The 14,508-nt window shown below is 44.3% G+C and overlaps 1 protein-coding gene across 2 annotated transcripts; it reads left to right on the forward strand.

The window, feature by feature from the left end:
* The first annotated feature begins 955 nt into the window (after positions 1-955).
* Positions 956-12,738, forward strand: LOC121091825 (potassium channel subfamily K member 16-like). Of its 2 annotated transcripts, none has more exons than XM_040602046.1 (5): positions 956-1,518; positions 3,534-3,654; positions 6,254-6,420; positions 7,961-8,126; positions 11,832-12,738. In XM_040602046.1, the coding sequence occupies exons 1-5, from the start codon at positions 1,324-1,326 to the stop codon at positions 12,188-12,190; spliced, it is 1,008 nt and encodes a 335-aa protein (XP_040457980.1). In that variant the 5' UTR covers positions 956-1,323; the 3' UTR covers positions 12,191-12,738. The 2 variants fall into 2 exon arrangements, with proteins under 2 accessions (XP_040457980.1, XP_040457979.1); XM_040602045.1 differs by having other exon boundaries at positions 959-1,518; positions 7,958-8,126.
* Positions 12,739-14,508: the final 1,770 nt, after the last annotated feature.

A 14,508-nucleotide genomic window follows, 5' to 3' on the forward strand; every position in this document is an offset into this window, starting at 1 on the left:
TGTAGTGTCCTCTCTTGGATACACTGCAACTGGAAATATGGGCAGAAGAACCTGTCCAGGCCATGGCACATAGGCAACCTGCACGCCTCTATGTCCAAGGTTTTGCTGCAAGCTGTTGTGGCCATGTGTCGTGGTTTAACCCCAGCTGGCAACCAAGCACCTTGCTCACTTCCTGCCCCCAGTGGGATGGGAAGGGGTATCGGAAAGGAATGTAAAACTCAAGGGTTGAGATAAGAACAGTTTAATAGGTAAATCGAAAGCTGCACAGGCAAGCAAAGCAAAGCAAGGGATTCATTCACCACTTCCCATGGGCAGACAGGTGTTTGGCCATCCTCAGGAGTGCAGGGCTCCATTGTGCGTAACGGTTACTCAGGAAGACAAATGCCATAATGTCAGACATCCCCCCCCTTCCTTCTTCTTCCCCCAGTTTATACACTGAGCATGATGCCATGGTATGTTTTTTTGACAGCATACGGAATACTTCTATGGCTAGCTTGGGTCACCTGTCCTGGCTGTGTCCCCTCCCAATGTCCTGTGCCCCCCCCAGCCCTGGCAGGCCCAAAAAACTGGAAAGTCCTTGATTTAGTATAAACATCACTCAGCAACAACTAAAACCATCAGTGTCCTGTCAACGCTGTTCTCACATCAGAGCCAAAACACAGCACTGCACTAACTACTAAGAAGAAAATTAACTCTATCCCAGCTGCAACCGGGACACCATGCAGGGCTGCATGACCCTGCCCTGTGCTGCAAGAAGAGAAGTGAAGCCCAGAAGATCACTCCAGCTCCATTTCCCTGAAGCTCTCCCTGGTGGTAGGGCAAGAAGGGGCTTATTGGTTCATCAGGGGTTGCCCTGGAGTCCAGTTCTTGGAGTTAGCAGAAGTCAGAGGAAGGAAAATGTTTTTCAAGCAAGCTCCCCTGTGGGCCCTTTGCAGGCTATCCTCACCTGTCCCCAGAGCCTCTTGAGCAAGAGATGGCCACCTGCCAGCTCCTCACATCCTGACTCGCTTTTCCTGAGAACTCAGCAAGGCAGAGTTTCACAGACAGGAGGAAATCCCTAAGCAGCATGCAGCCCAGAGAGTGGAAAGTTTGGGGGTGGGGTGGGGTTGCGTTTGTGGTTTTTGTTGGTTGGTTTTGTTTTTTTTTTCACCCAGCTTCCTTAGGAATGTATTTGACAGCTTACTGTCCCTGTCAGCACAGGATCCCAGTGGAAACCGAAGCTGGGAGGGCTCTTCCTGCCTGTGGGAGGCTTCCCAGGAGTGTGAGGGATTTTCTAATAACCACATTTTACTCCCTGTCCCTTGCTGCGTCCCACCAAAGGCCATGTGCAGTGGCAAACTGCAGACGGGTTTGCTGGTGGTTGGCTACTTCATCTACCTTCTCGTGGGTGCCGCCGTTTTCCAGGCGTTGGAGAGGACCGCTGAGAAGCAAGAGAAAATGGCAGCTGCCCAGATGAAGGAAGCTTTTCTGCAGAACTTCACCCACCTCACAGTGGCAGAGATGGAGCAGTTTATGAAGGTAAGTACCAGCCCTGTGGAAGCCTTTTTTCCCTCATGTTTCCTCATCAGAGCTGTTTCCTACTCAGCCTAGCTAAACAGACAACTGTCACTGCGTTCCTACTGCAGATGACTTTAGCAGACCCCAAGCCCACTCTCTGGTCTGAGCAGGCAGGCCACTCTGATAGTAAATACAGCTTGTGTAGCTTGACCAGACCTTATGTGTTAGATATTAACAGTCCCCATCCTGCAATGTCCTGACTCCTTTGGGTTTTGACTCCTCTTGATTTAGCTTTTGGTGGGGCTGTGCTCATCTACAATGGGCGGCATGGCAGGAAAAGTGAGCCTGTCTGAAATGAACGGACATGGTTGCCACCTATAGAGTGTCACAGAAAGCAAAAGGAACAATACTCTGAAACAATTTGTTGGGCAAAATAATAAACCCAAATCACTACAAGGAGGGTGGCATAGTCAGGTGGGTTTTTACTTTTTTTAAACATTTTTTTTTACTTTTTGAAGATGCTGTAGAAGTGAAACAGGTAGCCTGGCCATGGGAAAGGTGTTTCTGGTCATGGCACAGGAAGCTGAGAATGAGTATGCCTGTCCCTTTGTGTTTGGTATTTCCTAGCTCTATCTACTTCAATGCAGAAAAAAAAGGAGAGTGCAAATAGCCTTGCTGTAAACATTTCTGTATGGGAAACTAATTGAGCTCTTAATGGGCCAGTTCCCAGGACAAAGAAGGAGGTGAAGAACCAGTATTTCTAATAACACAACCAGCGATCCAGCCCCCAGTTCACGTACGCATGTATCCTCTTCACCATGGATGTTTTTTTGTGGGTAGGGGAGGGAAAAAATAAAGAGGAACTTTCCAAGACTATGAAATTTTTGTGCAAGGGCTGTGGAATGGTTTCTGTTACCCTTGATTTTCTGGGACACCAGCAAAAAAGATAGTGAGGGAGGAAGCACGGAGGAAGACTTTTCTGGTGCAGTTTATTCCATCTTGTGTCTTGCCTCTGGCAGGGCTCAGCCCTGGATTTTATCTAGGTTGTTTCTGTACAAGCTAGCTGGCCTTCCAGATATCCAGTCCAATGTTCTCTGTTTGCTAAAGGCAGGGAAAGCTGAGTACTGTTTGGTTTGGGTCTTTCATTATTGTATGTTTTCTTTTAACTTAAAAAAATATTAATAGCACTTAGCATTAAAACCAAGGAAGAAGGGAAGAGTCTGAAAATGCATAACATGATAGATGATAGGGCTGGAGGGTCTTGGGAGAAATATCCAGTCAAACCTCCTATGGCAGGGCAGTTTCAACTCAACCCAAACCATCTCTGACAGATGTTCATCTAACTTCATATCAAAGGCCACATTGTAAATATGTGCGTATGTGTTCATGTGTGCAGTTTGGAGAAGAACATGTGTATCAGGTTGAATTCTGATTGTGGTCGCACCAAGAGTAGTGCTTTGGAAATCAATGGACCTTCTCTGAATTTAAATCTGTGACACTAATCAGAACACAGCCTTAAAATTAAATTCTCTGTGTATGCCACATGTGCCCTGCTGTAACTCATTGATGCCCTTCTGGGAGGAAGCAGTCACTGCTCGATGGGCCTGCACACAGCTGGGTGATTAGATGCTGGATCCACCACTGCCACCTCAAGAGCAAACTCAAAACCAGCAACCAGCCACCCCACCACTTAAGCCAGTGGGCTGTCTTACTCTGCAAAGTCCTAGTCATCTGTAGGATATTTTTTTTCCAAAGTACTTACCCTAAAAGAATGGAGGTCTTTGATCATGCTAAAAGAAACAAGTTCTCCTAACACCCACTAGAGCATTCAGCATAAACAGGGCAACAGACTAACAAAAACCACTGGCCGCCTGCTACGCAGCCTTGGAGGTGAAGGGGTGAATAGTGTCAGAGTGTTGCTGAGGACAGGTGAGTGGCGGTCACAGGAAAGGAGCAGTAGTTGGCTGAGTCTGTAGTATTCTTGCAGCAAGCACTTCAGCAGCCACGCTGGTACCAAACTTTGCTTTCCCTCCCAGAACCTGACTGAAGCCATTCAGAATGGAGTATACCCTGTTGGAAATGAATCACAGATTGAAGATAGCAACTGGGATTTCAGTAACTCCTTCTTCTTTGCAGGCACGGTTGTCTCTACAATAGGTAGGTCTAATGTGTGTGTGATGCTTATTATGTCAGGTTATGAGGATCCAAATGGATAATACTTTCAAGGGTAAAAACTCCAGCCCTTCATTATCACAGATGGTAAGCAGCAATGCACTTGGTCCTGAGACCTCACCACTACACAGCTCTTTGTGCATTATTTTGGCTTGTGAAATACTAGTAGCCTTTCACATTATTTCCCACTTGTTTCCTCTTTTTGAGCCATCTATTAAAATGTTCCCTATGATGCCAGTTGTGGGAGGGAGATCACTTTCCCGGTCTTTATTCTAGGGTCAAATAGGTTTTAAATGCTGTAAAGCATAAAAGAATGGTAGGAAAGAAATGAACTCTGCTGTCTCAATAACCTGTGCTGAGCTGTTAGTGCACATATTGAATTAGTAATATGCCAGGAGGAAAAGAAAGGGAAGGGGGCAAGGCAAATGCTGAGACTTTTACACTGCTGCTTCAAGCTGTTCTGAGCTTTTCACGGGCTGCCTGCCTCTCCCTTTCTCTCAAATATGCATTCCAAAGAGTGCAGGCTTGCACATTTAAGCATAAAATCCACACTGTTGGCTTCTGCTTCACGCTTTCATGCAGGGAAAGTCAAATCTATGTTTTTGCAGAGTGAAGCTGAGGCCTCACTCCTACTACACCCTAGGCACAGCAGCTCCACCGATCTGTGTGTGGCATGTCACAAGGGCCTCAGTGGTGTCGCAGCATCACAGCAGATGTGTGTTATATGAAATCATGTGAAGACCTCCTGCAGTAGAAGAAGGAAAGGCTATTGACCCATCAGATCAATAACAAATGTTCCATGATTGGAACAACATTCACATATCGATAAAGCATCCCTAGTTTGCCAGCAGCCTGCTACTGGCCAGTCCATTCATTGCCACCACCTGTATTATTGTATTTTTTCACCATAGCATTTCTCTGCCAAACAAATCAGCTGCTTCCCTCAAATTAGTTTTGCTGGTGAGGCAGTGTTGTGGTTTAACCCCAGTCAGGGACTAAGCCCCACACAGCTGCTTGCTCCCTCCTGGTGGGATGGGGGAGAGAACTGGAAGAGTAAAAGTGAGAGAACTCATGGGTTGAGATAAAGCCAGATGAATAGGTAAAGCAAAATCCACACATGCAAGAAAAGCAGAACAAGAACAAGGAATTAACTCACTGCTTCCCATCGGCAGGCAGGTGCTCAGCTATCTCCAGGACAGCAGGGCTCCATCACATGTAACGGTGACTTGGGAAGACGAACACCATCACTCTGAGCATCCCCCCCCACATCCTTCTTTATCCCCAGCTTTATGTGCTGAGCATGACGCCATACGGTATGGAATATCCCTTTGGTCAGTCAGGGTCAGCTGTCCTGGCTGTGTCCCCTCCCAGCTTGTGCCCCCCAGCCTGCTCGCTGGTGGGGTGGGGTGAGAAGCAGAAGAGGCCTTGACTTTGTGTAAGCACTGCTCAGCAACAACTAAAACATCCCTGTATTACCAACACTGCTTCCAGCACAAATCTGAAGCATAGACCCATACTAGCTAGCGTGAAGAAAAGTAACTCTATCCCAGCCAAAACCAGCACAGGCAAATAGGCTGTTCCAGGAAAAATGCAACTTTGCCTGTTTCTCAGCATCTTCACTGCAGAGGTCTGTTGTGAAGGTACATCAGGTATTTCCACTCATCTTCCCCAGGTTTTGCTATGAAAATGGAATACTTCTGCAAGAAGGATCACAAGACAGCACAAGCACTTGGGGGCCTAGCAGCCAATAAATCACTCTGTTGTTTTATTTGTCTTTTCCCCCAAAGAAAACATTGTATTTTCCAATTAAATGGATTAAAAGTAGTTGAGATGAACCCTGCTCAAGAAAGTGCCTTTTCTCAGGGTCACTGGTAGAGTAGGGACGTACACAAAGTACAGGACTCTTGCACTTGCATAATTCATGGGGTCTAAGAGGAACAATGTCTTCAGTCCATTAAAGGACATGTTTGGACTTCTGCAGCCATTGTTCCACTACTTAGATAAATCCTCTTTTAGTAGGACTTTAAGACAAATATCTCTCTGGCATGAATAAATCAGCCACCAGTATGGTCTTGACTAATTAGTCTGTTCTAATGCGCACTGCACTGCCTCCAACACTGGAGCCAGTATGTGGTCAGAACAACTTACTGGCATTTAACCAGGGAGGTCACTAACACACAGGCAAAGCACAAGAAGCTAGAGATGGCTCTAAGTGATTCTGACATGGCAAACAGCCTGGGACTCCAGCCTTGATGTCTTCCAGGTCCCCAGACTTTTAGTTCCTGTCTTTCCATGTATTTCTCACAGGACAGTGCATGTTTTCCATAATTGCTTTTAGATTGTGCTATCATTCCCACTAAGGCTTGATTGGGAACACACAGTGCCCTCTGCATCACCCCAAACATACAGGGTGAGTCATTTCATCTGCTTACTGCCTTTTCCAGAGGAAAGAGTACATGTGAACTGAGAAGTGCTGACGACATCTTTCAGGGTCAAAGGCAGACCAGGTTGGGTTAGGTATGAATGTGACTGTGGACCGCTCCAGTTCTCTGGAATATCGCCTTTGACCCATCTTTTTTCATAGGTTATGGCACACTACGTCCTAAAACTGCTGGGGGCCAGATCTTCTGTGTCTTTTTTGCTCTGTTTGGAATCCCTCTGAATATTGTTTTTCTACACCGTGTCGGTAAGATGCTCTCACTGCTGTGTAAAAAGCTGGGCAAATTCCTGTACGAGAAAGGAATGAGAAAGGTAATTGGGTTTACTTACTCAGGCACAGTTATATGCTCATTTCTAGGTTTTTTTCTCAAGATGTATGCTGGCATTATCCTCTATTGTATTTGTTCTCATGCTGTGTTAGACATTGTGCTAGGAGAGAGGAAGAGGTTTTCTTCACGTGCAAAGCTAAACAGACCAGGCAACCATAGAGGAGATATTTGGAGAAAAAGATGCACTTTGTCTACTCATCTAAAGGGCAGCAATCCCCCTTCAGCAATCAATGGAGAGAGTGGGCACCTTATCCCACTTCTCTAGACACATCTCAGGAGCTAACATTCTAGGGAAGTGGCTGTCTCTCTTTGTAACCAGTAGAGAGATTAGCAAAAAGCAGATGAGCTGTAAAAAGCAGGTGAACTGTAGGGCTTTCGATGGATATTGACTCAATACCGAGTTTGTCACTTCCTTACTCATTATACAGTCCTTTAATCCCTCTCCTCCCCTGACTCTGACAGAAAGGAATCATCAGGTTGAAATTGTCCATTTGAGCCCAGTTGCTGAAAGGTGAGGAGGCACCTGTAAATGGTTAAAGACAGGATGTGTCTTGCCTGGTTCTGCCCCAGGTTCTCTGCAGCTCCTGCCCTTCTCTCACCACTACTGAGGAAGCGAAAACAGCTTTTCTGTGTCTCCTACTGTAATTCTTTTTCAGGACAAGGCATGAACACTACAGACAACCCTGTTCAAATTGCTAAATTTATCCCCATGTCTGGTGTACTTAAGAACATAAGGCTTGATGACATATAGGCTTAAGCACATGCACAATGCACGAAGGCTTGAAAAATTATCCAAGTGTTGCCATTAATATCCAGACAATCTGGACTTATAAATTTATATACAGAAACAATATGCATGTCTGGCTAACAAATCTTAATATATAACAAGTTTTTTTCTGCAGTCAAGGCTTCTTCATGACTGCTGGGAAGTAGGATGGTTCAAAAGTTACCGTCCAGGCACTTCTTCATCAGGAGCTCATTTGTTAAAGGTCTTCTTGTAGTAAGGTATCCAGCGGGTAGGAGCCAAGTTGTAGCACTGACACAATGAGAAATCAAGTCAACAATCAAGACTCTTGGAGATCATACTGTCAGAAATGGTGTAAATATTTTGTTTGAAGTCTATATTCCCAGGCAATTTTGAATGTTCTTTAGGTACCACCTGAATACCTAAAAACTGAAAGTGAAGTCATCTGGTGAAAAGTGGAAATAGTCTGACTCCAGTAAAAGTTATTGGATAGGAATTCCTCCTATACTTGTGGTCATTGGAGGTTGATACAATCAGATAAAAGACTACATCTCCCAGGGCTACTGTGGACATGCAACACCCACAACACATGGCTTCCCCCTGCTTCAGAGCAAGGCTAGGGTACTTTCAGAGGAAAATCACTCAATACAAATCCTTCAGTGCCTATGGTCCTGTTAAGTATTCCTAGATAACTACTCATTTTGAATAGCAACCATTATATATGGCCTACTAGGGTGTCAAATCATGATTATAATTGAACTTGTTTCTTTTCCAGAAGAAGATAGAATTTCTGACCCTTTTGTTCTTCCTGGCAACGGGCATCCTGGTTTTTCTGTGCTTGCCATCACTCTTCTTCCAGATAACAGAGGGCTGGTCCTACAGTGAAGGAATTTACTTTGCATTTATCACCCTCAGCACCATTGGCTTTGGAGATTATGTAGTAGGTAAGGTTGATTTCAGAGAGAAGGCACAGCAAAGCACCAAGATTATGGCTGTAGTTACCACGGGTTGACTGTATGGTCCACCAATGTACTGCAGAGACAAATCTTCTGCCTGAGTCTTTGACTAGTCTTTGCCTGGTACAGCTCTGAGGGAAGTGCTCATTTCTGTGGGACTGCATGTGCTGGTGAAAGCACAAAACTGTCTAAATATAATGAAATGCTGTGCTTTGGGGTGCAAGAGTCCAAGTATTTTGGGGAGGGAAGGGGGAGTGCGGAAGTGTGGAGAGAATTCAAGGAGCTTAGGAATTTGTGGGCCATCCAGTAGCTAAAGAGGGCCTACAAGAAAGCTGGAGAGGGACTTTTTACAAGGAAATGTAACAATAGGGCAAGGAGTAATGATTTTAAACTGAAAGAAGGTAGATTTAGATTAGATATTAGGAAGAAACCCTTTATTGTTAGGATGGTGGGGCACTGGAATATGTTGCCCAGAGCAGCTGTGGATGCCCCATCCCTGGGAGTGCTCAGGGCCAGGCTGGATGGGGCTGGGAGCAACCTGGGCTGGTGGGAGGTATCCCTGCCCATGGCAGGGGTTTGGAACTAGATGATCTTTAAGGTCCCTTCCAACCCAAACCATTCCATGATTCTATGATATACCAAAAAGGAACAGTTTGCAACAGTCATACAAAATAAGGCACATATCCCTGCTTTAGCTATCTAAAACATGTTTCAAAGTGTAAAGAAATAGTGATCATGTTTCAGAAGACATGTTTTTACACATCAGACTGAAAGGTGAAAATCCAGTCATGGGGAAGTGGAGAAATCTACTCTGTGAGAAGTGGGGCTTAAACATATGTATCACTGTGAAAATGGCCTTCATCGGTCTCCTATGCATCCCTGGAGGGTCTCTGTCTTCACAAACCAGAGCTTAGGATTTCCCCTGAAGACTAACTGTTTAAGCTAAACTCTAGCATGCTGGAATGCTTCCCAAAACACTTCTGGGGATCTGCTGACCAAAATAGACTCTTCATGGAATAAGCTTCCAGAGCAACTCCAAAATGATCACCAGGAGCTGAATCAGTGCCCACAGAAGAAGCAATAAAACACCTGGACTCTACAGAAAAACAAAGATTTCTCTACAACCTGTCCCGCTAGCATCTTGCCAGCCTGAACTTGTCTTCAGTGGGTATACGAGAAAAAAAAACCACACACCTCTGAAGCAAATACTTGAACACCAGTGCTGTCCCTATAGAAAATCTAGAAGCCTCACCTTCCTCTCTGATGGAGAGTCACCCACCACACAACAAACCCTAGGCTCTCAAGCCTTGCAGAGATGCAGGGGAGGCTTTGGAGACTGGCTGGCAGCCTTGCTGTGTGTTCGAAAGATTGCTTACAGCAGGCTGAGAACTTTGGCAGAGGGAGCCCACAAGGTTTCCCTGACCTTACTTATCTTAGTGTCTGCTAAAGAGGGTGGGTAGTGCTTTGATGATCCAGTTGACTCTCTGTAGGACTACTAGCCCTCACCTGTGTGATACACCTCAGACTTGAGTGACATGGAACACGGGAAGCTGGAGGGTGGCTGGTGCCATGCAGGAGAAAAAAATGAACGTCAAACTGACACGCTCTTTTCCCTTGTCCAAATTACAAATGTTTTTTACAATAATGACAGCAAGTCACAGTCTGGAAACTACTACCTTCATAGCACTTTCCTCCTCTGCAGCCATATTTTATAAATACAGTCAAAAAATAACAATTAGATGGGCCTCCTGGCTCTGTGATTTTGTCTTCATTAGGATGACTTAACTGGAGCTGAAATACTTTTCCCTGCAGTATTTATCCTAATTGGCCTTAAACAGTGATAAAATGGTGATGTTTAATGCCTCACACCTTCACAATGAAACAAGCAGAATCAATGACTGCTCTGAGTATTATGCATTTAGAATTAATTACAGATGACAAACGGATTTACCCTGGCCAAGTGGAACAGAACAGATTTGAGTTTATATGCATTTTAGTAATTCAGAACTGGTTTGTAGGTGTTGTACTTCAAGGAAAGATAAAGCCTGTTTGGGGTAGGGAGATATCCTAGGAAGATGGCATAGTCTGGATTTAACTGTTTATAATACATTGCACCAGGAGAGATTCAGATCGGATGTTAGGAAAAATTTCTTCATCAAAAGAGTTATCAAGCACTGGAACAGGCTCCCAGGGAAGTGGTTGAGTCACCATCCCTGGAGGCATTTAAAAAACATGTAGATGTGGTACTTAGGGACGTGGTTTAGTGGTGAACTCAACAGTCCTGGGTTAATGCTTGGACTCAATCATCTTTAAAGATCTTTTCCAACTTATGATTCTATAATTTTGTATAGGTGATACCTCTAGGGTGAAACTCCCTTTGGGTTGTAAACTGAATTTATGCCCTGCTGAAGTTCAGTTTTGAGTTAACATTACAAAAATATTACTAGTTGCTTTGCTAACCCCACATCATGAACTTCAGATAAGAGCACAACAGGAGACGCTTCTGTGTGAGGCTGGCATCCTCTCCGCCAACCCAGCCCCCAGCTGCAGCAGAAGAAACATCTGTTGATCTAGCCAAACCAGCCCACACCTGCTCATTTCCAGAGCTCTTGCAAGACGAAGTACAAAAATTCTGCACATTGATCTATGCAGTACAGAGCACTGCAGGACCTGAAAATAGTTGTCAGTTGAGAGTTGCTCCTTCTGGGCAGCTTCACAATGGGAAATGATTCAGGAGGGTTGTGATGATGCCCCTGTTCATGCACATTGCTGTGTTACCTACTACATGGAGGCACCCCTGACAGCAACTTATAGCATTCAATAAGCAATATCACCAAGTTTTCCTGCAAATGTCAGGGCCATATCAGCTGTATCATGATAACAACATTGTGTGGGGCTAAGTGGAGGAGGAGCAGATGTTCTCTGTCTGTTGGTGGTGGATCGCTGATGTCTGAAGAAACAAACAAAATGACCCATGCAGAAAAGCAAGTGTGCGATACTGGCTGAATGCTAAGAGGTTTGGACTGCGTGAAATAAGCTTCAGTCCACAGTTTTCCAACACAGAAGGTTGTGTTCTTGGCACATGTCAGTGAGCTCTCATCAGTCACCTAGTTTTTTGATGGAGGAAGCTCCTGAAGTTGTTCGAAGGGGAAATAGGAATTGCAACTACTCTCTGTGTGATCAAGGGTACCTATAATTTAAAGCAAATATTTATTAAGTTATAATCACACTTTATACAAATGCACAAAATTACAATAACCTAGGTAATTGTCACATGGTTATGGTGGCCCATCGTGCTCTGCTTTTTGTGCTTTGGGAATATTTTCAAGATAATACAGTTTTATACTACTTCCCACATCATTGCATTAACTTGTAGATGCAGAGGTTGAACTGGGATTGATATGCTACAAGTGGGGAAAAAAACATCCTGCTCTGCTGCTAATTCTCCTCAATCTTAGTATATCTTTTTGACAGGCCAGCATGTTTGTGCTAGCATATATCAGTTTGTTGCAACAAGAGGCTCTCCCAGCCTTAAACTAATGCTGGGGAGGTGAGAGACTCTACTGCAATGAAAGAGTCACCTGAAAGTACTCAACATAAAGTACATTGATGAATCCATTAGGCTGGCCCACTTCACACAGGCAAAGCAATTTTGGGTTGTTAATATTCTTCTTTCTCTCCCCTTATCTGCAGGTAAACAGCCTGGCAGGAATTACTTTTCCTACTACCGATCACTGGTGGCGATTTGGATTCTTTTTGGCCTTGCCTGGATTGCTCTCCTATTTAATTTATTGACAACAGTACTAGAAGATACAGAAAAAATAATTGTCAAGGATCTCCACCAAATTGGAAAGGTGAGTAAGGACAGTGTAGCAAACCAACAAAGAAGATGCTGGCCTGCTCAATTTATTCTAGAAGAAGAATTACTGCCACCACGTGCTGGAGAGGATGCACAGAAAATTGAGTCATTAGCAGCAGATTCTGAACACACAAAAAATGAAAAAAATGTTTTTTCTCATAGCAAATCTTTTTCCATAACATATGAGAATTGAATTCTTCATTAGAGAGTTGCTAGGTAATTATTCTGAAGAAATTCCCATGGAAATAAATTCTCCTACCTTTTGCTGACATGTGACCTTTCAGAACTCTAACGGTAAGGTATTTGCTTCTCAATTTGCAGCTCGGTTGTATGAACAACCTGGGAAGTGGACTTGTTTTACAAGGTGTTTTTATGGTGCTTCCACAAAAATGCAGAGAAGGGTTGAGAAAGAGCTTGCTCTATTCTATTTGGTTTTTTCTGCTTGCAAGGAATCATGTCTCTTCCAGGAACTGACATGCACAAGCTTTTCTGAGGCATTGCACAGCACCTTTGGAAAAAGAAATAAGGGTATATAACTTAATAGATGCCTAATTTGAGCCATCATATTGGACAAGCTGTTACAATTTGAAAGACGTGTTTAAAGGACAAGACCTGAGCTCAGTTCAGAGGCACTAGAAGCATCTAATGGACAGGGCTAGAAAAAGGTTATCATGTTGGAAATTGTTAATTCTACATCATCCCGTTTCATACTAAGATGAATAAAGGCAATTTCACATTTCATCCCTGTGGCTTTCAAAAACCTTTCTGATTGTGTTTACAAAGAATATATAAACCCATGTAATATAATAATTTTATTCTAAAAGCATTTTCTAAGAACAGATGCTCATTTGAATGGAGTCATCATCAGTGCATTGGAGCCTTGCTGCTATGTTTGTATTCCATAGGAGCTCTAAAGTCGTTTAAAATTACACTATTGTGCTGTGCTAAGGTAGCTTTCCCAGTGCAAGTGCTGTCTAAACAGTACAGCCTTACCTTCAACCAGGTGAAAAAAGGATGTCGGATCTGGGCACAGTGGTTCAGATGGCATGCAGGCCATCCTTGGGTGAAGACCCCAGTCTTTAAAGGCTCAATCTATGCATCAGGTGCCCAGTGAGAGTCACAAGTGCAGGAAAATCCTACTCTGAAGTGCTGGCAAAGCAGCTGTGCTAGACACATAGAAGTGAAAAGTCCTATAGGTGTATATGGTTACACGAAAATCAGTCTAGTCCATTTTACTGTCTCTGACCATGCCTACTAACATATGCCTCCAATAGCTTAAGAACGAGGCAGCTCTGCCATGCTCCTGCACTAGGGTCCAAGCCCTCTTCCCGTAGCTGGTGGCTCAAAGCCTGCCTAAACAAGAGGTGGGGTCTCCGTAATTCAAAGTCCATGAACTTGACCAAATACTGAACTTAAACCAGCACCCACAGTATCCACCCGAGGCAGTCCATAGATTTAGTACATGAAGTGCCTCCCTTTGATGGTGCTGAAGATGTCGCTTGACAGGTTTTTGTGATACCCTCAAGTGCCTGTTTTGTCAGACAGTAAATAATTGCTCTTGGGTCACCCTCTGGGTGTTAGTTACAGCAAGACCAGCCCTTACCAGAGATATTCCTATGTGAAAGGGAGAATAATTTACAGCTGTAAAGCAATTTTAGGCCATAAAGATGCAATCAGCCTTGAAGTTGAATTCGTAATTATTTCAGTCAAACAAACCCATGCTTCTTGCCAGAACAACTCTCCTGGTTCAGGACCTGGCACGTAGACCTGATCAAATACGTTTTTCTTTCCCTCCCCAAATTATTTTCCACTATTGCCCACAAGGTTGACTTTTCTCCTAATGTGTTTCACTGTCAGTAAACCTTTCTGAGGCAGCAGGAACAAAAATAGACCAAAACAGGGGTAAGATGGCAGGGATATCATAGGACACAGTGGTCTTTGTGCAAGCCATGACCCCGTCTCTATCACAAGGCGACATCATAGCCAGGCAGATAATGCAGCTGGATGCTCCTGGGCTGGGATCTCTTCACGTGCCCGTTTTCCCCTCTCACCAAACATTGACTCACATTATTATTTTCCAGGCACCATTTTACCTCTTCTGTCTTTCCCAGCCCTTCTGACAAGGACTATTAATCCCATCCCCAATCCAATGGAGGTACCGTCAGGGCTGGTTTAGGGAGAGGTGGTCCTACCTTGGGGTGTATTGGCCATTTTGCACATCCTTTTGTAATCCCTTCCAGGCTGGTTCCTGGCGTTTGATCCACAGAGCCCAAAGGTGGCAGGCAGGACCTCCTGGCCAGCACAACACGTGTTTGTTTGCTGTCTGGGGAGAAATAAGCCTCCAAGAAACACCCTGAAGTCAACACACTTCTGAAGAGTTTTCTTCAACTTGTTCCTACTGTTGCACTTTGTCCCTGCTGCGACAAATAACACAACCCAGCCCTGAAACAAGCTGGTAACATCCCATTGCAACGAAGACCAATCAAGGATGCTTGTTTAGACATTTCAGAT

This window comes from Falco naumanni, chromosome 7 (genome assembly GCF_017639655.2).
Source record: "Falco naumanni isolate bFalNau1 chromosome 7, bFalNau1.pat, whole genome shotgun sequence".
Lineage (NCBI taxonomy): Eukaryota > Metazoa > Chordata > Aves > Falconiformes > Falconidae > Falco > Falco naumanni.

What these genes read in the sequence shown, in the direction of transcription:
- LOC121091825 (XM_040602045.1), top strand. Translation starts at nt 1,324, where the DNA reads ATGTGCAGTGGCAAACTGCAGACGGGTTTGCTGGTGGTTGGCTACTTC. An exon ending in ACGAGAAAGGAATGAGAAAG is followed by an intron (nt 6,421 to 7,957) that starts GTAATTGGGTTT and finishes TTTCTTTTCCAG; the next exon opens with AAGAAGATAGAATTTCTGAC. An exon ending in CTTTGGAGATTATGTAGTAG is followed by an intron (nt 8,127 to 11,831) that starts GTAAGGTTGATT and finishes CCTTATCTGCAG; the next exon opens with GTAAACAGCCTGGCAGGAAT.